Source organism: Cucurbita maxima, unplaced genomic scaffold (genome assembly GCF_002738345.1).
Source record: "Cucurbita maxima cultivar Rimu unplaced genomic scaffold, Cmax_1.0 Cma_Scf00011, whole genome shotgun sequence".
NCBI classification, from domain to species: Eukaryota; Viridiplantae; Streptophyta; class Magnoliopsida; order Cucurbitales; family Cucurbitaceae; genus Cucurbita; species Cucurbita maxima.
Window position 1 is genome coordinate 243,234 of NW_019272027.1, and position 25,325 is coordinate 268,558.

At 38.6% G+C, this 25,325-nt stretch overlaps 5 protein-coding genes, 1 long non-coding RNA gene and 3 other non-coding genes across 10 annotated transcripts; 6 read left to right on the top strand and 3 right to left on the bottom strand.

The window, feature by feature from the left end:
- The first annotated feature begins 1,471 nt into the window (after positions 1 to 1,471).
- Positions 1,472 to 4,487, top strand: LOC111485920. Its single transcript, XM_023132884.1, has 2 exons — positions 1,472 to 3,667; positions 4,043 to 4,487. Exon 1 carries the CDS (start codon positions 1,915 to 1,917, stop codon positions 3,634 to 3,636), a length of 1,722 nt encoding a protein of 573 aa, XP_022988652.1. The 5' UTR covers positions 1,472 to 1,914; the 3' UTR covers positions 3,637 to 3,667; positions 4,043 to 4,487.
- A 1,946-nt stretch (positions 4,488 to 6,433) lies between these two features.
- On the bottom strand, positions 6,434 to 8,169 carry LOC111486264 (clathrin coat assembly protein AP180-like). Its single transcript, XM_023133319.1, has one exon. It carries the CDS (start codon positions 8,145 to 8,147, stop codon positions 6,450 to 6,452), a length of 1,698 nt encoding a protein of 565 aa, XP_022989087.1. The 5' UTR covers positions 8,148 to 8,169; the 3' UTR covers positions 6,434 to 6,449.
- Positions 8,170 to 8,728: 559 nt separating this feature from the next.
- Positions 8,729 to 10,951, bottom strand: LOC111486266 (glucan endo-1,3-beta-glucosidase 12-like). The gene is made up of 2 exons (XM_023133322.1): positions 9,427 to 10,951; positions 8,729 to 8,785 (listed from the first exon to the last, which is right to left on the bottom strand). Exons 1-2 carry the CDS (start codon positions 10,832 to 10,834, stop codon positions 8,751 to 8,753), a joined length of 1,443 nt encoding a protein of 480 aa, XP_022989090.1. The 5' UTR covers positions 10,835 to 10,951; the 3' UTR covers positions 8,729 to 8,750.
- Positions 10,952 to 12,438: 1,487 nt separating this feature from the next.
- On the top strand, positions 12,439 to 12,506 carry LOC111486771. Its single transcript, XR_002718951.1, has one exon. It is a non-coding gene; the product is annotated as a small nucleolar RNA U49 (small nucleolar RNA).
- A 194-nt stretch (positions 12,507 to 12,700) lies between these two features.
- Positions 12,701 to 12,842, top strand: LOC111486768. Its single transcript, XR_002718948.1, has one exon. It is a non-coding gene; the product is annotated as a small nucleolar RNA snoR2/U65 (small nucleolar RNA).
- Positions 12,843 to 12,951: 109 nt separating this feature from the next.
- On the top strand, positions 12,952 to 13,034 carry LOC111486766. The gene has a single exon (XR_002718946.1). It is a non-coding gene; the product is annotated as a small nucleolar RNA snoR77Y (small nucleolar RNA).
- A 334-nt stretch (positions 13,035 to 13,368) lies between these two features.
- LOC111486267 lies at positions 13,369 to 18,252 on the bottom strand. Of its 2 annotated transcripts, XM_023133323.1 has the most exons (11): positions 17,899 to 18,252; positions 17,304 to 17,457; positions 16,868 to 17,042; positions 15,999 to 16,114; positions 15,232 to 15,299; positions 15,002 to 15,005; positions 14,758 to 14,899; positions 14,080 to 14,146; positions 13,920 to 13,991; positions 13,759 to 13,824; positions 13,369 to 13,661 (listed from the first exon to the last, which is right to left on the bottom strand). In XM_023133323.1, the coding sequence occupies exons 1-11, from the start codon at positions 18,043 to 18,045 to the stop codon at positions 13,530 to 13,532; spliced, it is 1,143 nt and encodes a 380-aa protein (XP_022989091.1). In that variant the 5' UTR covers positions 18,046 to 18,252; the 3' UTR covers positions 13,369 to 13,529. The 2 variants fall into 2 exon arrangements, with proteins under 2 accessions (XP_022989091.1, XP_022989092.1); XM_023133324.1 differs by lacking the exon at positions 15,002 to 15,005 and having other exon boundaries at positions 15,240 to 15,299.
- On the top strand, positions 13,633 to 14,428 carry LOC111486270. Its single transcript, XR_002718836.1, has 2 exons — positions 13,633 to 13,750; positions 13,907 to 14,428. It is a non-coding gene; the product is annotated as an uncharacterized LOC111486270 (long non-coding RNA).
- Positions 18,253 to 20,944: 2,692 nt separating the features above from the next.
- On the top strand, positions 20,945 to 25,083 carry LOC111486265 (endoglucanase 11-like). The gene is made up of 5 exons (XM_023133321.1): positions 20,945 to 21,347; positions 21,441 to 21,653; positions 21,754 to 21,954; positions 22,054 to 22,308; positions 24,118 to 25,083. Exons 1-5 carry the CDS (start codon positions 21,081 to 21,083, stop codon positions 24,787 to 24,789), a joined length of 1,608 nt encoding a protein of 535 aa, XP_022989089.1. The 5' UTR covers positions 20,945 to 21,080; the 3' UTR covers positions 24,790 to 25,083.
- Positions 25,084 to 25,325: the final 242 nt, after the last annotated feature.

Below are 25,325 nucleotides of genomic sequence, written 5' to 3' on the forward strand. Positions count from 1 at the left end.
AGATCCCACATCGGTTGGAGGGGGAACAAAACATTCCTTGTAAGGGTGTGGAAACCTCTCCCTAGCAAACACGTTTTAGAGACTGACGGCGATGCGTAACGGGCCAAAGCAAATAATATTTGCTAGCGGTGGACTTGGGCTGTTACAATGTATAATTAAGTGAATCCTATCCCAATGTAATTTGGTTAGTTACATCAATATATCACCATATGAAACCAAGTCGGTGAGTAACTCGGTTTACTCAATAACTTCTGAAGAATCATTGTAAGCACAGACAAATCGAAGAGACTACTTCCAGCCAAGGATACCGACCTTAACAGCTAATCCCAAAAAAAATATATACACCCACCCGAACAGAACTAATGACAAACTAATCAGGGGTCTAACACATTGAAATTGTTTTAATCCATAAAGTTTTAAAACAAGAACATAAGAAACTAACTTTTAAATGTTTACAATGGTTGAATAAAGAAACGAAGTAAAGAAAAATGAATAGAGTAATTCTACAACTGCTAAGACGCAAAAGCCTATTCTCTGAAGCACTATAAATTGAGGGTCAGTAACACAATAGGAAGCATTTTACAATAAACAATTTCTGTCCGAAAACACTTACCCCAAATTCCGCATCCACGAAATCCATCAGCTGAATCTTTGCCCAGTCCAAGATCAAGCATTGTGAGATCCCTCGTTGGTTGGAGAAGGGAACAAAGCATTCCTTATAAGGGTGTGAAAACCTCTCCCAAGCACACGTATTTTAAAACCGTGAGGTTGACGACGATACATAACAAGTCAAAGCGGACAATATCAGCTAGCGGCAGGCTTAGGTGGTTACGAACATGGATCATCGCTCTGAGGAGGATGCCTCCAAGGTGCACCAAAGCGTAATCTATCTTCTGAAACCAATCCATTCATTAGTTTCCTTGCCCTGTCCAAGTACTATAAATCTCAAACGCTCAAGTTATCAGATAGAGGTTGCTCCACTCCTTAAAATTTTGTTTTGATTATTAAGCACCAGCAAACGATAGTACAGAACTTTCATATTAGAATCACAATATCACATTAAACTACCACTAATCTCTACCAAATTTTTCATCAACACCAAGAACCTAAAATATTAGGCAAGGTTAACTTATTCATTTGTAAAACAATTCTCATTTCTATGCCTAGTAGACACAAGGCAAATGAAGAGGTGTACGAACTTGGAGTAATAGCATGCAATTCATCTCCCTTTCATCTTTTCTCCTTATTCAGACACTGATATTGATTAAACTACATCAGCATTCAAACTATGTTCAATATGTTTACCTGAAAATGATCAATTTCAGCAGCCTGTGACAGCAACTCTATCAGCAAACAAGGCCAATCGGTACAGGAATGTGCCAATGACGGCGAAAAACCACGCGTCCGATTCAAATCAGCAATGGCATTAGCTCGCCAGACTTGCCGAACTTTGATCGCCCCCTTGGAGGCCAGCGTTACGACCCGAACAACCTCGGCGGCATTTCAACAAGCAGATAGAGCAAGAACTGCTTGATCCACGTTACCGCGCTTGGCTCTCTGCGCGAGACAAACACTTTTCGGCCCAGACGGCCCAATAAGAAAGGCCCATTTGGAGTTCCGTGGTCTTCTCCGCGTGACCATCGCATTTTCTCTTTCAACCGTCAAGTTTCTTTCGGACTTTCTCTCTCTACTCCGAAGCTTTCTTTTCTGGCTATCTCTTCTTCGTTGATTGTGTTTTTGATTCCGCCAGCAGACCCTTTCTTTTCTGTAATTGTTTCTGTCAGAGTCCCTTTCGATTTTCCCTTTTCCTTTCCCACCAAGCAACCCTTCCAGCTCTTTCTCTCATGTTCTCTCCTTCTCCCCCTTCTTTCACAGCTTTCTAGGGTTCATTCCCCATCAATTTCTCCGTCGTAAATGCCTCCGATCACCGCCGGAACCCTCATTCCGCCGCCGTCTACCTCCTCTTCACAACCCCTTCTCGACCTCATCATTCAGATTGTTTCGCTTCTGCTTCTTTCTTCTCTCAATGTCCGGTCATTCGTTGGGCGATGGCAGGTTCTTCATTCCAAGCTCTCCACACTCCACTCTGCTCTTCTCGAAGTCTCCGATTCGCCTCACTGGTCCGAGAATCCCCTTGTTCATACTATCCTCCCATCGCTACTCTCCACGCTTCAGCGGCTCAAATCCTTGTCCGATCAATGCTCCGACTCGGCCTTCTCCGGTGGGAAGCTTCATATGCAGAGTGATTTGGATATGGCCTCTGCTTCTCTCTCTAGTCAACTCAACGACCTCGATTTGTTGCTTAGATCTGGGGTTCTTTACCAGTCCAACGCGCTAGTACTGTCTCAGCCGGTTCCTGGTTCGAATAAAGACGATACGGAGTTTTTCATTAGGGATCTCTTCACGCGGTTGCAAATCGGAGGGGTGGAGTTTAAGAAGAAGGCTCTGGAGTCTCTGGTTCAGCTTCTGAATCAGGATGAGAAGTCTGCGGGTTTGGTTGCTAAAGAGGGAAACGTTGGGTATTTGATTCATTTGCTTGATTTCAGCTCTCAGCCCTCTGTGCGAGAGCTTGCGGCTTCTGCGGTTTCAGTTCTCTCAACGGCGAGCGATGAATCGAGGAAAAGAGTGTTCGAAGAAGGAGGATTAGGGTCTCTGTTGAGGATTCTTGAAACAGGATCGATGCATCTCAAGGAAAAAGCCGCCGCCGCCGTCGAATCCATCACCATCGATACTGAAAACGCTTGGGCCGTTTCCGCTTACGGAGGCTTATCGGTCTTAATCGAAGCCTGCCGATCGGGCACTCCACAGCTGCAGGCTACGGCAGTCGGTGCGATTAGAAATGTGACGGTGGTGGAAGATATCAAAACATCTCTCGTCGAGGAAGGGGCGATTCCAGTATTATTACAGTTGCTAGTTTCGAGCCCGACGGACACGCAGGAGAAGGCAGCAATGTCCATAGCAGTATTAGCCTCCTCCGGTGAGTATTTCCGATCACGGATAATCCAAGAACGAGGATTACAAAAATTATTACAATTGATCCACGATTCACCAAGTTTCAACACGATTGAAAACCCATTACGAGCCCTAAGTTCGCTCGCGGTTTCCGATCCAATCGCTCGGATTCTATCATCTTCAACATTGTTCATAATGAAACTGGGCGAATTGATAAAGCACGGAAGTTTAGTGCTGCAGCAAATCGCCGCCTCTCTGGTCGCCAATTTATCAATTAGCGATGGGAACAAGAGAGCCATCGGGAGTTGTATGGGTTCCTTAGTGAAGCTAATGGAGATGCCAAAGCCGGCGGGAGTTCAGGAAGCGGCAGTGGGAGCCCTGGCATCTCTTTTGATTGTCCGATCAAATCGGAAAGAGTTAATGAGGGACGAGAAGAGCGTGATGAGATTGATGCAAATGCTCGATTCGAAAAACGAGGTCATCTCCAAGACATTCCCGTTAGCCATCGTCACGGCGGTGCTCTCCGGCGGAAGCAACGGCTGCCGGAGGAGACTTCTAGAAGCTGGAGCTCACCAGCACCTGCAGAATCTGGCCGACATGAACATCGCCGGAGCTAAAAAGGCCCTGCAGCGGCTCACCGGCAATCGGCTGAGAAACATCTTCAGCAGAACCTGGAGGGAATAAACGCAAAAGAAACTAACCGCCGCCGTCAAAGGTAGGCTAATCCAATACGAGGGTAAAATCGGAAACTTACAATAATATCAGGTGTTGACCCTACACTTTAAGCCTTTCCCAGAGATTGACCCAGTAGCATCATTAGGTAGAAAGTCAATGATGCCCCTCCTCATGTGACCGGTTTGTGACGGTCACAGGTTGGGAAACAAACACGACGTCGTTTTATTAGAATCCCCGTAACATTTGTGGACCACTGAATTCCAGTGGGCCCCTTAATCTGACATATAATTTAGTCGTAGGAATTATGAAAACGACAGTCCTATCTTTTCTTTCCTTCTTTATTTTATTTTTGTAGAATAAAAGAATAATAAGTTAATTACTGAATTTATTTCATTTTGATTAACTGTATTTTCAGGGATTTGGAGGATTTCGTTTGGAATTTTCTAACTGCTGAAGTTGAAGGGTTACAACAACAACAACATATGACCGAACCCAACAGCTATTTTCACCTCGTATTATAATGTCTTTTTTTTTTTTAATTAATATTTTTAGAGAAAAAAAAAAGGCAAAAAAAAGAAGAAGAAGAAGAAGAAGAAGAAAGAATCAAGGATGCGGGTTTTAGGGAGTATCCTGGTATGCTTTTTTTCCTTATATTATTAATATTAATTTCACTGATGAAGATTTGTAAGTGACTTGTTCATGCCCATGATTGTCATCTTGTTTGATTGTGTAAATTTCAAGTCAGTTTCTTTCTTTTATTATTTATTGAATTAGGGAAAAAAAAAAGAGGAAGAAAAGTATGTAATGAGAGGTGGGATTTTTGTGTATACTTTTTTGACCAAGAAATGTGTCGGATTATGAATGATGATCTGTGAATCCAAATCCTTTTGTTTTCTTCTGTGTTGGCTGAATGGGTTGTATTCTGTCTGCTCTTGGCTTGCAGAGCCGAATGTGAAGTGGGTATGTGAGATCTCACATCGGTTGGAGAGGAGAACGAAACATTGTTGGTAATGGTGTGGAAACCTCTCCCCAGCATACCGGTTTTAAAAACTTTGAGTAAAGTCCAAAGAGGACAACATCTATTAGTGGTAAACTCGACTCTTACATGATAATAATGATGATAATGATGATGAAGGGTGAAGGATGGAGGGTAGGGAGTTTTCCATCAGATATGGATGGTGGGGCCTTGTGGTTTCCTTCTTCTTCTCATGCTTGTTTATTGTCCCAAACAAAGCTCAGCCCCACAAGTTAGTTAGCCATGGATCTTCTTTTCTTTTTAGTTGGAGGGCAATCATGTTGTGATTTGAAAAGCTTGGGGTTCACTCAGGCTGGCAATCCCATGTGAAGGGGAGTAAGCAAGCAATTATGGGGTTAGATATTGAAGGGTTGTTTTAGGGGTGGAACAAGCTGTGGCTTCAGCCTTGAGAAATATATAAACCCATGGGAGAAATTATGGTTGATGGTTGGATAAGGATAAAGGTTTTTTTTTTTCCTCGCTTTCCAAACTAATCTACAACCGTCCAAATCCTCTAATAGATATTGTCTCAGCGTCTATTATGGAGAAGTTTTCACACTCTTATAAAGAATGTTCGTTACTCTATTCAACTAATGTGGGATCTCACATAATCTTTCATGACCTGACCTTATTACAATTGGATGGTGCGAGATATGGTACGAGATATGTCTGGAGAGCCTTATGCTAAAAAAGGCATATCAATGTGGGGCTTTATACATTGTATATTCACATGGTTGTGGTTGCCAGTTATGGTTCCTTTTTGGATAATCCCATTCCGTGTTTGAGTGTGTTTATTGGGTATTTGGTTGGGAAAAAAGAGGAGGAAAGGAAAGGAAAGGAAAGGAAAGGAAAGGAAAGGAAAGGAAGAGAGTTTTGATATGTCCGAATGTAAAGCTATCATTCATAAGCCAAGCTAAGCTGTAAAGTTCCCCTCAGTGCAGTCAATGCTATACTTTTCTATTGCCTTTTTCTTAGTATACGGACCCAAATTAAGGCTCATAATGCATACATAACAACATGTTTTTTGTTTAGGGTTTAAAACAACTGATACCTTATGGAGTATTAAAAAATTCAATAAGGTACTCTCCCTCGGGGTAAGATGTGCACCCACCACCAAAAATAGGGTACTCGTTCGTAATCTTCTTTGGTATGTAGGTGACCAATTCTAAATATCGCAAATATAACGGTCCATGACTACGCTAGTAGATATTGTTTGTTTTAGCCTGTTATATATCACCGTCAGCCTCACGGATTTAAAACGTGAAAAACATCTATTAGAGAAAGGTTTCCACACTTTTATTTGGAATGTTTCGTTCCCCTCTTTAACCGATATGGGATCTCACAATCCACACCTCTTGTGGGTCTAACGTCTTCGCTAGTCCGCTGTGTTTGGCTTTGATACCATTTATAAACTTAAGCTCAGTGCTAGTAGATATTGTATTGTCCGCTTTAGCCTATTATATATCGACTTTTAGCCTCTTATAAAAAATGGTTTGTTCACTCCGACCAATGTAGGATCTCAAAACAACAATCGTATAATGCACATCCCTTAGAAAAGGGACGTTCAAAATGGTGACAATTGGGTCTGGGTCATAACATATATAACACTCTGGTTTCCAATTCACCTCGAGCACAGCCTTCCCTACCCATCAACTCGATAATTTGTCCCTAACCCTTTAGTGAAATAAAAACATGGGTTATATAACAACACTTTTGATTTGAATTCAAGTTTGAAAAAATCTCCTTTCATGATTTCAATCAAATCTCCTCTTAAATTTACATCCCAAAGTCAATTCTTCTCCAAAACTCACAACGAATGCTTCGCTATAATCTTGTTTTGATGCTCCTTCCACAATTTCTGCTGCTGCAGCAAACTATCATGATTCATCACTTCAAAACTCCGATCATTTCCACTCAATTCGCTTCCCCACGGCACTGCAAATGGATCGTTTTCAATGCCCATATCAACTCCAATCAGAAATGTTGCTGTTTCTGCTCTGAATGTTGGGGCCATCGTGGTTGCTTCATTCAAATTATGACCGCCAAATGTTTGAGTCATTTCCGTCTCTGCTTTGAATGTTGGTGCAACTGTGAATAAATCGCTTGAATCTTGAAGAAATGGGTTGTTGTTGTGATGCTGCTGCTGCGGCGCAAAGGGCTTCACAAACATGTTGTCGCCCACGAACGGCGAGTAGAAATCCGGCCAATTTTGCGGCGCGGTAGCGGATTCCGCCAGAACGAGCTCCCAATCCCCAAGTCTAAATAGGTGTTCTTCCGCTTGAAAACCCTTTTGGTTTTCTTCAAAGAACGCAAAAGTCGGAGACAGAATCGATTCATTACTGAAATCTCCCAACTGGGATTGCTGATAATCGGAGAAGCACTCGCCGTCATACTCGACGGAATTAATATCCCCAAACGAGTTAAAATCAGACCCCCTCTCCGAATTCTTATCCGACGATTCCGATTGTTCGTCGGTGAACTTCACCGTTGGTCCAGAGAGAAAAACCTTCGTCGGCGTCGGCATCAGCGTCGGAGCCGCCGCCGCCGCCGGCGATCGATTTCCATGGCAGGGGAAGGAAGCATGATCTTTCAAAAACTCCTGCAATGTCGCGACTAACTCATCGGAAGGCTGTTGAACACTCGGATATTCCGAGGTTCTTCCAACCCCAATACTTTTACACACATCATAAAAAGAACCCAATTCCTCAAATTGCTTCGCGGCTTTCACGCACGCATGAAACGCATTAACACAGGATTGGTACTGCAAATGGAAGAAGCTATCCAAGAGAAGCGCAAGCCCATCGGAGATATCTCTGTATAAATCGAAGCTCTCTTGAACGACGGCGTGAAGCGAATGTTGAATCAATCGATTCCTCTTCGCCGATCCGGTGGGTCTAGTGGCGATTGCTCTGTCCAGTAATTTCTGCCAGTAAGAAATCCGATCAATTAACATCGTCGGCTTCATATCCCGAATCGGCTCGTTCATCCGTCGGCTAGTCTTCCCTTGAGTGTATCGCTTTTGAAGCTTCCCGTTAAGAAAGCAATCGAGGCGTTCGTCGAGATACAGAGCAAAGGTTCGAACAAAAGCGGTGTAATCCCACGGATTGGAATTTGAATCGTCGCGGAAATTGGAGAGGTTAAGGATTTTAGCGCCGCGTTTCATGGCGAGGAGAACTTCGCGGGGGAAAATCGGGTCGCCTTCTTGGAAGATACGGAAGACGAGGTTGAGAGATTTGAGGGCCACGATCCAATTACGGGTTCTGGTAATGCGTTTGGCGATGGAATGAACACAGACGGCGGCGTGGGATTTGTTGGAGGAGATGAAGAGGAGGATTTCCGCCAGGTAACGGTGGTCGAGAGGGACGTCGTCGTGAGTGGTGGCTTTGAGGATGGTGACTTCCAAGGAGGTAGCATTGGGGCCGCTGCCGGAGGCGGAGACTTTGGCAAGGCTGATGCTGGTTTGATCTTTCACGGCGTAGATGGCCTTCCTTAACTTGCTGGGCATGGCTGACACCACCGAGTATTTTTAAAAAATTGTCCGACCAAGCTGCAACGACAAACCGATTTTGACACTATTACAAACATCATTTTTTCTATTTGAATGGATGTTTTATTATTAAGAGACCGTTACACCGTGGAAGGTTTGTGAAGGTGAGCCATGTTCGGAAATGGAGGGTTGACTAAGTTTTTTTTTTTTGGTTTGGAATGGGAGGGATAAGTAGCTTAGAATGTATTCCATCTGTCCCAACCAATAATTTATAAATGATTTCAATCCTAGGTTTTAGATCTTTTGTTTACTTTGAGGTTATATAAAGTCATGTTTTGGTCAAAAGCTAAGTTGAATCATTCAACCTTGACTTAATGGAAGATTGATTTGATTACCGAGAACATATTATATTTCAGAAATTATACTAAATAAATTTTGAATAAAGTTTTAATTTTATATTTAATGGATTGTTGACCATTAAATAAAAAAGTTTACAAACTAAATTTAAAATTAACTATCATTATCACCAAACAATTGGATTACAAAAGAATTCTCTCATACTCCTTAACACCAAACATAAAAATTAACCTTTTTTTTTCTCTCTCTGTTGTCCCTTCAACTTCAATTCCCTGTTGGGAATTCACAGCTCCCATACTCTGCACACACAAAAATACACCAATAATTAAAAACACTAGAAATTTGTTTAAACCCGCTCGAAATTTCAGACTGATTGAGTTAGTGACCTAAACGATCTCAATAGGGTTCACATCCAATCAAACTCATGAGCCGAATATATTTTATGGTTAGTTGCAGATCCAAATGACCTCAATTAGGGTTCACATCCAAAACCCATGAACCGAATAGAATTTTTAGTTAGTTGCTGTTCCAAACGACCTCAATTCGGGTTCACATCCAAACCCGCGAACCGGATAGACAAAAGAAATCCATTTTTTCTCTTAATTTAAAACCCAATTCAAGAAGAGACCAAATTGAATTTTTATCAGTTTTTAGAAACCAAAATTTATAATTTAAAATAGGTAAAATAATATTTGAGTAAAAAGATTAATTAGGGGTTCCCAAAAAGACGGGTCCACGTAAGCAAAACTAAGATTCCCTTTCTCTAATAATGCTCGGCATGTGGGCTGTGAAATTTGGCTTCTTACTGAGCTGGCCTGCACCTCCATCAGTCCACCTCGTGGACCACGTCAGCGCATTAAAAAATGAAAACCAGGCCGGACCCGGTCGGCTCGAGTCGTAGTAAAAACAATAAAAAAAGAGAAAACTATAGAGTACTTACTCGGTTGTTGCGTGACTACGTAAGCCGCCCCTCCAAAGTAACACGTGCCAGTCTTCCGCCCGTTCTTCTGATAATAACTATTGAAAGCATACGAAGCATGTGCCTCAAGCGTATTAGGATTGTAACACGTGGCGCCCACTTGGATTGGACGGCAATCCGCCCCTCCTTCACCACAAGCATAATCTAGACTCGCCTGCAGCTTCTCTTTCCCCGCTTCACCACTCGCAACGCACCACGTATTCCCCGATTGACTTTTTGAAACATTCCCATCGCCGTTGACTGGTCCGGACTTCCCGTCGCCACCGGTAGCCGGCGACGGCGACGGCGATGGTTTGTCGTGGTAGTCTTTCAACCCCTCTGTTGTGAAAGGGATATCGTAAACTGATTCTTCGTTAGGGTAAAATAAGCCGTAGTTTCTTTCCGATGTGGGACCGTTCTTTTTGTTTTCGTTGAAAAGGGCGAATAAATAGACGGTCAGATCTGCTTTCGGCCGCAATGGAGTTCCGCCGCCGCTCAAAATCCGCCGGACCAGATTCCCGTTGTATGCGGCGGCGTTTCCGACACTAGCGCCAATCTCGTTCTCGTCGCCTTTAGACGGCCACCCGGTTTCGGTAACCACCATTTTAATGTCGTCATATTTCAGAGCCGACATGGCGGCGAAAACAGCGTCGATTTGAGCGTCAAATAAACTGAAGTAACGGTAACCGCTACCGGCATCCACCACGCCGGGGTTCTCCCGGAAAAGAGCGTAGTCTAAAGAAATCACATCGGAGTTAGACTCGTAAGCGAAAAATGGGTAAGCGTTAACCATCAAATAGGAGCCAGTCTGCCGGAGAAACTCCAGCATTGGACGGAAAACCGATTCGATAAGCTCCGGACGGAATGAACCGGCGGAGGAAGGGTAAGAGTTTTGCAGGGCGCTTAAGGCTATAGGAGAAGAGACCTTAATGGAGGAATGGAGGTTGTATTTAACGAGGGCTTGGTGAATGTTCTTCATGGCCGGAATGAGAAACGACGTCGTGTTATGTGGGTCGACAAAGACTTCGTTGCCGACAGCAATGGCTTCGATTTCCGTGGAAGGGTAGTAGGCGACGATGTTTTTTTCGACCCAAGTATAGGCGAAGGTGAGGCGTTTGGCGGCGGCGAAGAGGAGTTCGTTGGGCAAATCGACGGTGACTTTAATGCCAGAGCCGGAAATGGCTGTGAGAACAGCCGGATCGGTGTCGTAAACTTTAACCCTTTGAAGACCGTGGGATTTGAGGAGGTTAACGACCTTGACGGCGGAAGGGAGATTGTTGGCGATCCTGCCATAGTTGACACCAATGGAACCAGCCTCTGTAACAACAGCAAAGCTTGGGGAGAGGAGGAGGAGGAAGACGAAGAAGAAGGAGAGGGTTAGGCGCTCCATCACTGCGAGTGAGTGAGTGAGTGAGTGAGTGAGTAGAGGAGCGAGTGGGAGAATGAGCGATGGGTTCGTATTTTATTAATGAGAAAGATCAGGATGGGCCCAACCTGTGCACTGCAACACAAATGCCACAAAACTTCCCTCGCAACATTCCTCTATTATTCATGTAATTAGTAAACTAAAAATAACCTCCAAAATTAAACGTGTTTGGCTATGTAAGATAGGGTAGGAATGCCAAATCTATATCTCAAAAATTGTATATGAATTTGGGTGGAGAAAGCATTGGCCTCACCTCAAGGTTTTAAAACCTCGATTCTCCTCTCTAGCCAATGTAGGATATCACAATCCACCTCCTTGGTGGCATAGTGTCCTCACTGGCACACCACAATACCATTTTTGTAGCAACTCACTCCTACCGAGTATTGTTCTCTTTGGGCGTTTCTTTATGGGCTTCCCTTGTAAAGTTTTAAAATGAGTCTGCTAAGGATAGAGAGAGGTTTCCACAACTTTTAAGAAATAGTTTTGTTCTCCTCTCTACCTAACATGGAATCTCACACTTGGGTATTAGGCGGTTACACAAACCTTTCAATGTATTCGAGGACAAAACTAGTAAATTTGAAATCATTCAAAAGATTGCTTCAACGTCTTAAGCTCGAGAACAATGTTGGGTCAAAGGTTTAGGAGTTTTGAAAGGCTATGTTGATTTATCCAACGTAACTATAAGATAATACATGAATTTGACCGATTAAGTTAAATTTTCCAAAATGTAAACTAAATTAAAATTTTATAATATTTGGATCGAAAATATTTGGTCGTGAGTTGAATTATGCATAAATAAACTATTATAGTTTTATATTATTATTCAATTTGTTAAGTAACCAACTACCCATTAAAATAGCGTTTTTAAATATTGACCTTCGATCTAGGCCGTCGAATCTAGCCACGACTGAAATGGAAAAAAACGAACGGTCAAGATCTCTGATCCACAAGCTAATCACACCAGTCCTTTTGTGGCAATTGGGCCCACATAAGACGACCATTTTCCTGGTATTGCTAAAATTTATCATTTTTATATTGTGTAGCGGAGCTGCATCGTTCTCCATGTGACGTCGACGTGAATGGACTCCACGTGGCAGATAAGTTAAAAATATATGCTGATATCAGCCAGGTCAACCGGAGTGAGTGGGACTTGTGAACCAGCGAATCATTACGGTAATTAATGGTTTATTTTTATTTTTGGCCCATGTTTTATGGTTGGCAAGGGAGATTAAATAATAAAATAAAATAGTTTTCTTTGAACGAATCGGTTCAACCAATACTCTTGCGTTTTGCTCGGGCTTCTTTTATTGGACCCGGGTTTTTTCGACCCGTTTGCTCATTTTATACTCTCGGCCCATATTGCAACCAACATCTGAAATTAGGGTTACAAATTCGTACCCTTCGACTCCTTCCTTCGCCTCCATAAATATCGACCCACGTTCTTCTTCTTCCTCACATTTCTGTAGCTGAATTCGTCTATGGTTCCGAGTTCTCCGATGTTCGTCCTGGCAATTTCCTTTTGTAGTTTTAGGGTTTAATTTTGTGTTAGAAGTTCATCTGTGTGAGCGTTCCGATGAAGAAGCACTCCCAAAATTGATAGGAAGTGCCGTATGACACTCCAAATCGCAGCGAGAAGCCATGGATGCGACTGTTGGCTCCCATCAGCCAGTGGCTTCCGACGCCGATCCGTTTCTACTTTGGAGCGGGCTGGTTGTTGGATCATTATGCTGTTTGGGAATTTTCGGCCGTTTTCTGTGATTCTCCTGTTTGGTTGATTTGAAACGGGTCGCTGAGGATAATGTGATATTCTTTCATTCTTCTTGTTTTGAAGGTTCGATGCCACGTCGTCGAGAGCTCAATGGCGGTGACCGACGATGCTATGATTGAACCAAAACCAAAATTTTCACATCTTGATAGGAATCTGTTCATCTTTTTCCATAGATTTACAGAGCCGTTTTGTGTGATTACAATTTTTTTAAAAAAGAACTCATCTCATCTTTCTCATACCCTGATTTTATCTCAACAAATCAACAACTTTTCCCAGATCTGAGATTTTTTTTTATTATTATTATTTATTTCGAAAGCCAATGAGGATTTGTTCTTTTAGTTGGAATTACCGGCTGAATTTTCTTGATGTCAAATAGACTGCTATCTGAGGCTTTGAAGATTTGTTATGTTCTTATTTTTGTTTCTTAAGATTAGTAGTTGAAATTTCATTACGTAGATTGATTTTATAAGAATCCTAAAATATTCACCATCTAATTTATAGTCTAGTTTTTCTTTATACAAATTTGTTTTATGTCTTTTTTAATTTTTAAGATCTTTTAATTGATAGTACTTCGGAATTTTAATTTTTTATCAAAGTTTTTTCATAATTGGCGAAAGATCTTTTTAATTGTACTACATAAAAATTCCATTTACATACAAAGAAGTAAATTTCATGAAAAACGAAACAAACAATATATCGATCAATAAAAGATTTTATAATGATTTAATGGTAGTAAACTTAAATTTTATTTGACAAAATATGTTAAATTTCAAAATTTAAATACAAAATACAAGCGGTTCCATCTGCAGCCTAAAAAATCACGTGGGATGAAAAGCCATAAACCAAGAGGCACAAATTGGAGCCCCCATTGGAAGAATAGGTTAGGATAGTTTATTCAGTTTCTGTATCAGGACCAACGTATAAAGTCCAACACTGAGAGATAAGGATAAGTATGATTCCAAATATTTGACCGTAAGGTGCCACTCGTAGTATTCCAAAATGCCATATTTGCACCAATGCAGCCTGTGGAAGTATTCAAGGATTCACTATAAGTTTGGGCGACCAATCAGAAGACACCAACACCATGAACGAACAAAGACAACTTGTAAAATGTATGTACCTCCATGAAAATAATGTTGCAAACTTTACTTGTTTTCTCGAGTTGAAGTCCCCGAGCCCAACAAACCTTCATTTAAGTTGTGGACATAAATTGTTAGCAGCATTTCTTGATCGACCCGATTGCTTAATGAATATGCATATTCTTGTAGGTTTTGGAATTACCTCGGCCAAGAAGGCAAGCAGACCAAGAACTAGCATCAATATAAATGAACGAAGATTTGGCAGCACCAGAGTCTGTTTCAGCATTGATATGGTTCATAAAAGTAGTTCATAAAACTCAAATTCCAACGACAGGATTTAACTATTTTTGTACATGGATCACCTCAAAGACTACTGAACATATTCCAGTGACAGGACAAGCCAGCATGCCGAAAGATAAAACTGTAACCCTGCAAGGTTGAGAACAGGATTTCCTGTCAATCTGGTCATGGTCAATGCATATCAACAGAGGAAACCGCAAGCAACCTATTGCAGTTCAATGTTTTTTTTTATTTTTTTTTCCCGGATTTATGAACTAATCCAGTTTTGTGGGATATGAAAATTATATAGCAGGCTTTTGAAGCTCATGTTCAGTATCTTAAGCCTAGTAACAAATCTTAAGCAGAATAAGTGTGGAGAGCATAGGAAGCCTAGATTTAAAAGTTCAGTTATAGGAACATTGAGTTTACGTACTGTGGGGGGTTATTAATCAGTGAGTTACGCTGTTAGGCACATGAAATCCTCATCCAAACATGTTCCGAGTGCAGGTTTCATAAGCTAGTTTGTGTTGATTCCAATGAGAAGGATCCCTAAGATTGATACAATAGCCTAAAATCCTACAGACACAAAAAAAGACCCCTGGAGAGCAAAAATCCTAATCAATCCGGATTTATTATTTTCTTTAGACCTAAAATTTGTATAGAAAAGGCGTGCGTGTAGGAATGACAAATGTTAAACATCAAAATTGCATGTGTAATGAGAACCTCTTTTGGTATTCTGAGTATGCAGAAGGAAATCTTACACTGGTTGATCAGATGCTTTTGCACTAGCCCTTATAAGGCAGAAGCTAATTCCACCAGCTATTGATGTAAGAAGACCAATTAATAATGAATACACACGATGACTTCCCAGGATTGTGATTCCTTTTTCGCCTTCAGTTAACCCTTCAAATAAGGTAATGTAATAGTTGAAGTGTAAGAGAAACTACAACTCGTTCCATTACATGCTCGAGCTAAAGGCAACTGTGAGTATTGATGAATGTTTACCTGCCTTATAAGGAAACAAATGAAGATTCAATATGAAGGAAATAAATAATGGTATTAGCCACCAGTAGCTTAAACAGACGGTCAACATGTATCTCTCTTGTTGAGTTGCACAAACTTTAACAGCAAAAGAGAATAAAAAAAGTGTGTTTTGGGTGGAGGTGTGGAGGATCCTATTAGTGTTTGAGCATAGAACTATCTAAATAGCTATTTTGAAGGGTAAGTTAACTCACTTCGGTACCTTGACTAGTGAATATTTCTTGGAATAGTAGTAGAACACCCAAAAAACTGCAAGCAAGACCTGAAATGAGAGAGTACCCAGAAAGAAATCACTTTTTAGCTCCACGAAACACATTTCAGATTTTTTTAAAAAATAAAAAATAAAAAAATAAACTGAAAGGAAGAAATGAAATGCATTAACTAGCGTCTATAAATAACAGAGAAGCTTTATCATGTTGACACTTTTCTATATAACAGAGGTGCTGAAAACTCCACTCCTACTTTTGCTCACCGCCTACCCTCCACTGATCCTTTGCGGGATTTGCCTACCCCGAGTCTAGCTCCAACAGCAAGGATTTTATCAAGTTGTAAATTTTTTAGTTTGAAGAAGGATTAAACCACAATCTAGAAAGGTATCTTCAAACATCCCAAGCCCTTACCACTGGGGCACCCCTTGCAGTAACTATCATGCTTAATGTTGTTAAATATTAATGAACTTTACTAAACCAAAGAGGACTTCACATGTCGTACTTTAAGTTAATAAATTAACACATTCTAGAAGATAAAACAGTGATCATATGAATTTCAATAAAATCAAACTCATGTAGGGAGAAAAACCAAAATTGGGTTCCATTTTTTTTTTTTTAATCAATCTCATCAGCTGTTTCAATGGAATAATTCAAATATAATGAAGGGTATATTACTAATCAATGTGTAACATCTTTTCACATCATGATGCATTCTTTGGAGGGTAGAAAATGAAAATTAATCAAATGCATACCCCCAAAGTCTGAAAATTTTAACTTTTCGTGTAAAATAAACCTTGCCATAACTGAAGCCAATATTGGAGTAATAAAGCTCAATACAATTGCCTGAGACAAAGGCAGGCTTTGAATGCTGAAAAAAAAACAAATAAAAGAAACAGTTTATATTCAGTAAAGCTCCAAAATCTCAGAAACAAAAGGCAAGATTAGCAAATCAACACTGGATGGTTGCCTGGTGGAACTGGAGACAGAGTAATAACTTTCAATTGGAAAGGTACATAGTAATAGTAATTATATCAGAAATTTTTTTTTAAACTATGCCCCAGACAAGGCCATAAGTTGTGGGATGTCAGGTAGTTTTCACAAAATGTAATGAAATTGCATGCAATCATTTTTAAAGGAAAATAGCAAATAAAGGATCTACTTGGTTGTCTTTAAACTCCAAGACCATATGATGATCAAGGCACTAGATGATGACTCCAATAGCAATGATGTCTTGCAATATAAAAAGTATTGGAGTAAATTTATCACAACCATACAAGAAACGTATTTTACATTTGATAGAAAACAACCCACTGTATGAATCAACAAAGAGGAAAAAAGGAGGGGTAAGACGTCACCCATGACCATGGACATGGAGTAATAAAAGACTTCCTAAATGACATCCATAATAAAAGTGGACTAACTAAAAAATAACCTGTTAAAAGAGCTCCAACTTGAGGCTACAGTTTGAACCAGTCCATAAAAATCCTCCTAAAAATATCATTAAAAACTCCACTGTTCCTTTTAATACAAAGATACCAAATTGTATGCAAACAATTCTTTAAATACCCACACTGGAATTGAGCTTTATTTGCCATAAAAAAACAGGACTAGCGTAATATACCTGTAAATAAAACCCATCAATGAGATAAGTCCGGATAGAGCACGAGCAACCAGAAGCTTATTAACATGTGTCTGTCCAAACATTGGTTGGTCGTTCCTCCTCAACCACAAATACGATAGTATTGTAATAATTGTACATCTTGAAAAAGCCATTTCAAGAATTGGTATAGACTGAGCTGCCAAAACAAGTGGAAACGAATAACAACACAATACTAAAACTCACCCGGAAAAAGAAGAACATCTATCAATTGGTTGGATAAGAAACTTTGTTAATTTCTAAGAAGTAATCACAAACCAGAATATCTAAGAACTAAGAACTAATCACAAACCAAAATCTACTAGAACAGGAAATGACAATTCACGCACTGCGTAAAGCACCGCGTTTCATTATAATATAGAAACATTTCAAAAGTTAGTCGGGAGAAAAATTTACTAACCAGAAAAAATATCCATCAGAACTTCCATGGCAAAGTAAAAGATGGAGGACAGAGAAGCACACAGTAGACCAGAATATCTTGATCCACCCCAAATCCAAATAATAGATTGGGATATTGAAGATGCATCACTTTCATGGAGTTTATTCACCTGCTCCTGCAAATGTACATGAAACAACAATTGTCATGAGATTTCATCAAATTAAACAACTCGAATTTTATTCATCACTGAAAAGAAATGCAGACATTAAATGAAAAAAACAAAAAAAAATGTGACCGGGGCCTTCTTGGTGCAAAGACTTCGATTAACAATATGTGTTCCAATCTCCTTGCATTGCAGAGTAACCTAACACTACTTCGAAGTCTCTAAAGTGATCATAGATAATCCAAGGAACGGAGAAGACAAACCAAACACAACAAAACAAACGCATAATATGAATATAGAGAAAGAAATATCGAAGTGCGACATGTTAATTGAGAAATCGTATGCCAAAACATCGAGACATTGAATTTCAACATCTCCACAACCAAAATCGGCAGCAACGGATGAACAAAAGATTGAAATTATGAACGGAGAAGTAAGCAGCGTGAGTTATACCGAAGGTTTTCTTCGAGGATATGAAATGGTGAAGATGTTGATCTTGGGCTTTACAATTTGACTGGCGTCGGACATTGTCGGAGGTTCATCCCGGACGATAAGCTCCACCAAATGATCCGTTTCACTGTGGATCTTATCGGACGCCATTCTTGGAGTTTCCGGACGAGGAGAAATTAAGAAAATTTTTACAGATTCAGAGTTCGAACATCGAGAATGACGGATGAACAAAGCAAGGCAGCCACAAGAACAGGCCCCTTAAATTTCTCCCGGCCTTTTTTTTTCCCTCCAAGAATTGCAAATTACTCCTCCTGATTTAGCATCATTATGTATAGATAATTACAAATTACACCCTTCAAATTAATCAAATCGAGTCCAAGCACAATTTACTTTCTTATTTGGTTTACCAACAAACAATATTATTGTCATATAAAAACTATATGATAACATATTAATATTAAAACTATATGATAACATATTAATATTAAAACTATATGATAAAAGTGTTGGGTATTATTATCAATTGTTGAAGCATTTTCAAAATCGTTAAACACCCTACCTCTTTCTCTAATACATTTATTTACTAAATATTATTTAATAATTCTAATGAAAAATAATAATAAATTTTAAAATAACTTTACATCATATTTATTAATATAGATAATATTGTATATTTATTTTCACGCTTCAATGCTTACAAATCATATATCATTAATTAAATAAAAAGTTTGGTCGTAATTTAATTTAAAAATCTCCCATAATCAAATCAACCTGCAATTGTTTAATTAGCATAAACTTTATTGACTAATTTCCACACAAATATATATATATATATATATCAAATTAATTGAATAATATCAAATTAATGGTTTAATATTTAAAAAAAAAAATTGATTTTTTTTATTGATTTCATCTTGCGAACTCAAAAATTAAATAAAAAAATTTTAAAAATTTATAAAATAATTAAAAATATATAATTTCTATAAATGTCACTCTCTTCCAAATAAATAGACTTTAAATAGTTAAAATCTTAAAAGAGTCCAAAAAAAAAAAAAAAGTAATGAGTTAAACAAACAAAACTTCATAAATAATTTATACAAAATTGGCATAATTTTAATAAAGATGAAAAAGGGTGGGAAAAAAAAAAGATTTATAATAATATAATAAAAGTAAAAACAAAATGTTGGAATTATGAATATAACCCCTCCTGGGTGTCGGCCGGACAGGTGGGAACCACCGGTTGGACCCACAAAGATTGGTGTTTTAACTTTGTGCGGCCCGCCACCGTGAATACAGCAGCTGAACCAGGAACCGCCGGTGGCCCTTCTTCCTGCCACCGACAATCCATAAATATTTCCAATTTTATTTTTTATCGTATGTTTTGGCTTTCCATTTTCTACCCATTTAATTTACTGTTTTGCCCCCTCGTAATAAAATAAATATATAATTTTATAAAAAATTTAAGCCCATAAGTTCTTAAGAGTAATAATTATTTTATTACATCAAATTTGGTATTTGGTATTTTATATTTTTAATTTGATTGTTGTTATTTTCTATACTTTTAATAATATCACTATTGTCTCTATTATTCATTTAATTATAATTTATTGGAAAGATTTCAAATTAATATAAAAAGTCACATATATATATATGATTATATATGATGATGGATGAAGTTGACAACAATGGTGTTATCCTTAATTTAATGATATAAATGTCTACCACATGTCATATTTGTTATAAAGCATACATTAAAATAAAAAAAAATAAAAAAAAAGTCTTCGATAAATATTTATGGTAAATTACATTATTTTTGAAAGTTAGGCTTAATATTTATATTATGAAATTAATAAATTTAAATAGAAAAGAAAAAGAAGAATAAATTTGAAAGGTGGAAAATAATCTGAATATATTATATTAAAGCCATCGGATATAATAATATCAGTGGGATTTATTCTTTTCTTTTTCTTTTTCTTTTTTTATTCACAGATTGAATTATTCCTCTTTTTATAATGTAGCAAATTAAAAGCGATTTTGCAATAATACTAAACGGCGGCGTTTTGGAATCACAAGCTTTTAGGAAATAGCGAAAGTAATTTAGAGCTAATTTGGATTATGTACTATGATTATATAATTAACAAATAAATTTAAGAATGTTATAATTATATAATTAAATGCTAATTTGCGTGAGAATTTCCACAATTAGGGGATATGATTGACACTTGCCTTGTTCTTAAATTGGTGGGGGCCATCTAGCTTTTTTTTTTTTTTTTTTTTTGAATATTAGGTTTAAATTGAATTAAATAATGGCGACAAATAAATATTATTATATATCACGTGAAATAATGCAAGTATGAATTATATTCTATTATTTATTTTATTTCTCTCACCTTTCAAATCAATTTATTAAAATATTATAAAGAATATTGATCCAAACCACGTGAAATCTCACAACCCACATCTCCATGGTCTTTGCTGTTTAAAGCCCATCGCTAGTAGTTGTCAACTTTAAGACACGTCTACTAGGGGAGAGGTTTTTCGTTTCTCTCTCCAACTGACGTGGAATCTCAAAATTCGTTTAATGGGTAGGTCTAATTAATTATAAACTTTAAGGATTAAAATTTATAAATCAAGAATTACAGTGCCATTAGCAAATTATATACCAAAAATAGAAAATGAGCGATTAAAAAGGGGGTTGAATGGTAAATATGAAATTTTGAATGGGGGAAATAAATGTTAGGTAACTGTCTAATCAAAACTACCCGCCCAAAAATCACGGCTCTCTTGTAATTATTATTTTTTTTAATAAATTCAAAATACTGTTATTTAGCATTTTTTAATAATTAAATACAAAATTTAAAGATTTATCAGATATATTTTTTTTTAAGTAGATTATAATTTTACCTGATAAAAACAATTTAGCATTTTTTAATAATTATTTTGGAGTTCTTTTTTACCTCACGTGAGAGTCACGTGCGGATGTCATATCCCCAAGCCCAATTATGCCAAAAAAAACAGAAGCACACCTCAATACTTCAATCAGGTTTAAAGTGTGAGAAAGCGAGTGAAGAGAGAGAGAGAGAGAGAGAGAGAGAGAGAGAGAGAGAAACTCACATTTTCTCTCTCCCATTTCGCTCCCAAAAAGCAAGTTTCAACGGCAAACAACAAGCAGTTCAACTCCGCTAATGGAGGGGGAGACCACGGTGGCGACCATCACAATAATGCAATGCCGCCGACGCGCCGGGCCTCCCAAACCTCCGAGATCTTCCGGCCTCTTGATCTTCCTCTCCTTTTCTGTTCTGTGGAACTTCGCCGCCGGAGCTTTCGATTACGCCGACGCTCTCTCCAAGAGCCTCCTATACTTCGAGTCTCAACGATCGGGAAGACTTCCGTACAACCAGCGCGTCAGCTGGCGAGACCATTCTGGTCTCACCGACGGCCTGGAACAAGGAGTCAGTTCCTCAAACTTCTCAATGATTGCTCTGTTTTCGGTTTTTTAGAGCATCGCTTATGGTAATCGATTCGAGTAATTTTCGGTGGTACAGGTGGATTTAGTCGGAGGATACTACGACGCTGGTGATCACGTGAAGTTCGGCCTTCCAATGGCTTTCACCATAACGATGCTGTCATGGAGCGTGATCGAGTACCGGCGAGAAATCGATGCCGCTGGCGAATTAGAGCACGCTCTCGAGGCGATAAAATGGGGAACCGATTACTTCATTAAAGCGCACACTAGCCCCAATGTGCTGTGGGCAGAGGTGAATATCATTCTCAGTTTATCATAATCGCGACTAATCGCATTGTTCCCTAAGCATTTTCCCGCCGAAATTCAGAGTGTCTGGTGTGTGAAATTCACAGGTCGGAGACGGAGATACAGACCATTACTGCTGGCAGAGGCCGGAGGACATGACGACGTCGCGGCAAGCGTATAAAATTGATGAGAGTACCCCAGGGTCAGATCTTGCCGGAGAGACGGCGGCAGCGATGGCAGCAGCGTCGATTGTGTTCAGAAAAATAAACTCACATTACTCGCACCTCCTGCTCCATCACGCGCAACAGGTAACAGAAGTTGAACAGAGTTAATTACGTTGTTAGAGGAGGCAGTTGATTGAAAACGAAATTAAACTGACTGAATTTGGAAATTTGGATGTGAAATAGTTGTTTGAATTTGGGGATAAATTCAGAGGTAAATACGACGGAAGTGTGGGAATAGTGAAGAGCTACTATGCGTCGGTGAGTGGGTATAAAGATGAACTGCTGTGGGCTGCGCTGTGGCTGTATGAGGCCACCGACAACAAACAGTATTTGGAGTACGTCGTCAACAAGGCTCATTGCTTCGGTGGCATTGGATGGGCCATTTCCGAGTTCAGCTGGGATGTCAAGTATGCTGGCGTCCAACTCATGGCCTCCAAGGTAAATTCTCTTTATTCTTGGTTCTTTTCATTTCACTTTCTTGCTCAACCATTATAGCCTCGACCAATAAGTTATAAGTCTAAATCATTAGAAGAGAGTTGATTAAAAATTCATTTCAATTAGTATTACCATACTTCTTTCTGTAATTTCTTATAGTTTGTATGTTTTTCCTGCATTAAGTTGACCCATTAAAAGTTAGTAGAATCTTATGCTAACCGTGTGTGAGTACTTATTTTTTATTTTATTTTTTGTGGGTCATGAGTTTTGAAGTTAATCCCAGTAAAAGTTAAGTTTTATTCTTTCCTTCCTCCTATGAAAAGTAAAATTTTGTTTGAAAATAAAGGTTATAGAAGACCTATAAAATTTGAAGTTTGTTTGATAAGTTTTTGTTGTTAACTCACAATTGTAAACTTAACCAAAGTTAGCCTATGATATGTAACCTTTAAATAAGTTATATGAGCTTTGAAGAAGTTAATAGAAAAGAATAATAGAAGATTTATTAAGACTAAAAGTTGAATGGTTCTTAACAATAATCCATAGAAATAGATTTGAAAATTAGAATTTAGTTTATATGGTGTTTATGCTTTTTAGAAAGCTAAAAGTTAAGTCTAATTAGTATTAGTAATGTTGAAAGTGTGATAAAAACCTACCTAATTATAAAAAATTTATTAAACCATGTGAACTGAACTCCTTGTGAGGACGAATTTAGGTTAGAAAGTGACAATAAGATAGGGATTGGAGGAGGAATTAATGTTTAATGGGGAGTGGGATCTTTTCTGAGGATTTTGTCTTTGATTAAGGAGTGTAAGGGCTGATAAATGGAATAAGTGAAGGGAGGGGAAATCTGGGCGTCTCTCACCGTTTTTAAAGCTTTTGGTCACGTCAGAGTGGAGTGGCCCCTAATTAAAGGACCCACCGGACAGCAAGGGGTAAAGTTTTAGAGTGTGAGTCATGTTGGATGGAGCACAAGGCCACGTGCATCCGATACCACAGCAATTAATGTGCCTTCTGCCTACTCAACCCCCTCCACGTGTCCCTTTTCATTTCCTTTCTCTCCATCTCCCTAGGATCACACAGCTCATTATCCTTCAAAAAAAAAAAAAAAAAAAAAAAAAAAAAAAAAAAAAAAAAAAAAAAAAAAAAAAAAAAAGGGTCTCTTTACTCTTTACTCCTTAATCTTTGTGTTCTCTTTCTCATTTTAGTCCCTGCTGTTTAAATGTTTTCAGTTTAGTCCTTTTAAGTGCATTTCTAATTAGTTACCAAATCACAAGGTTAGAAAATTGAATTATTAATGTTGAGAATAATTTGGAAAAGAGTTCCACGATAATAAATCTATGTTGATATGGAGTTTTTTTTAGAAATTAAAAGCAAGATTATGAGAATTTATGTTGAAAGTAGACCATATCATTTTAATATGAGGTTAATGATTTCTAGCAAATAATTTACGGATATTATATTTTTTTCATTATACTTTCTGGTGAACCTTTAGCTTAGGACCCGCCCATCCTAAGAAAATAGTGAATAGTGGTTAAATTTTAAGTTAGTTTCTTAGAATATGAAGGGTGTTTTAGCTAACTTTTTTAGCTACTTTTTGCTTTTACTATATTAATTGTTCATTTAAATTTCTACTAACTTACTGATCATTGTTCTAAATATATCAAAGTTCAAAAGTTAATAATTATAAATTTCTAAGTCAAAACTTCCACAAGAACAAGGAGTAAATTGAAAAAATTAATTACTTTTTTTTTTTTTTTTTTTTTTTTTTTTTTTTTTTTTTTTTTTTTTTTTTTTTTTTTTGTCTCTGTTTAGTTGCTNATGCAGGGGAGGCATAATAGCAACGAGCAAGCCAAAATTCTGGAGAAGTACAAATCAAAAGCAGAGTTTTACCTCTGCACACTCCTCAACAAGAACAATGTCAGCAACGTCGAGCGAACTCCCGCCGGCCTTCTATTCATCCGCCAATGGAACAACATGCAATACGTCACTACGGCGTCGTTTCTCCTCACCGTCTACTCCGATTACCTCCGCCGCTCCAACCACCACCTCAATTGCCACACCGGCCCCGTCTCTCACGAAGACCTCTTCAAATTCGCAAAACAACAAGTGGATTATATCCTCGGCGCTAACCCTAACAACATGAGCTATTTGGTCGGGTTCGGCCCCAAATTTCCTACAAGGGTTCACCACAGAGGAGCCTCGATCTTGTCGTACAGAGAAAACAAAGCATTCATCGGGTGTACTCAGGGGTATGATAACTGGTACGGTCGGGAAGACCCGAATCCGAACGTCCTCGTTGGAGCGGTGGTGGGCGGCCCCGATTGCGAAGACAAGTTTGGCGACGAGAGAGGGAATTATATGCAGACGGAGGCCTGCACCTACAATACGGCGCCGTTGGTCGGCATTTTTGCCAAGTTGTCGCAGCTTGAAGAATCGGATCCGGGTCGAACCCGGGAAGACCCGGTTCTGTATACTTCATCTTGAAAAGAAAAAAAAGAAAAAAAAAAAAAAGGTAATATTATTATAAAATATATTGATAGACATGTGTGGGAAATGGGAATTTAATTTTGGGTGAAAAAAGAAAAAGAGAGTGTTTTTTAATAGGTGGCTGAAATTAAGGAGTTGGAAGCCCCTGCTTTTTCTTTTGTAGCTTCTTCATTTATGTTTGTTATATAATTCATATAGTAAAGGTAAAAGCTCCCTATCTCCTGGATTTGCTTTTGCCTCTCTTCATCTTTATTCTTCTGTATTTGAATAATATTTCTCATTTATTCCTTTCGTATGTGAGTCGTAGAACAGTGGTAGGACAATTAGGTGAATTTGGGCTTCACCCCACCTCCATTCGTGTTTCATTTTGTCTTATTACTTGGTTTCTCTTTCCATCCAATTTCTCCACTTTCTAACGTCTTCTTATGTACTACAATTATCCTTCGGAAAACAAAATCTTCCATACTAATGGATTCGGTTCCATACAAGATCTTCGTAACACTTACTAATGAGGCCCTATCGATTAGTATTAT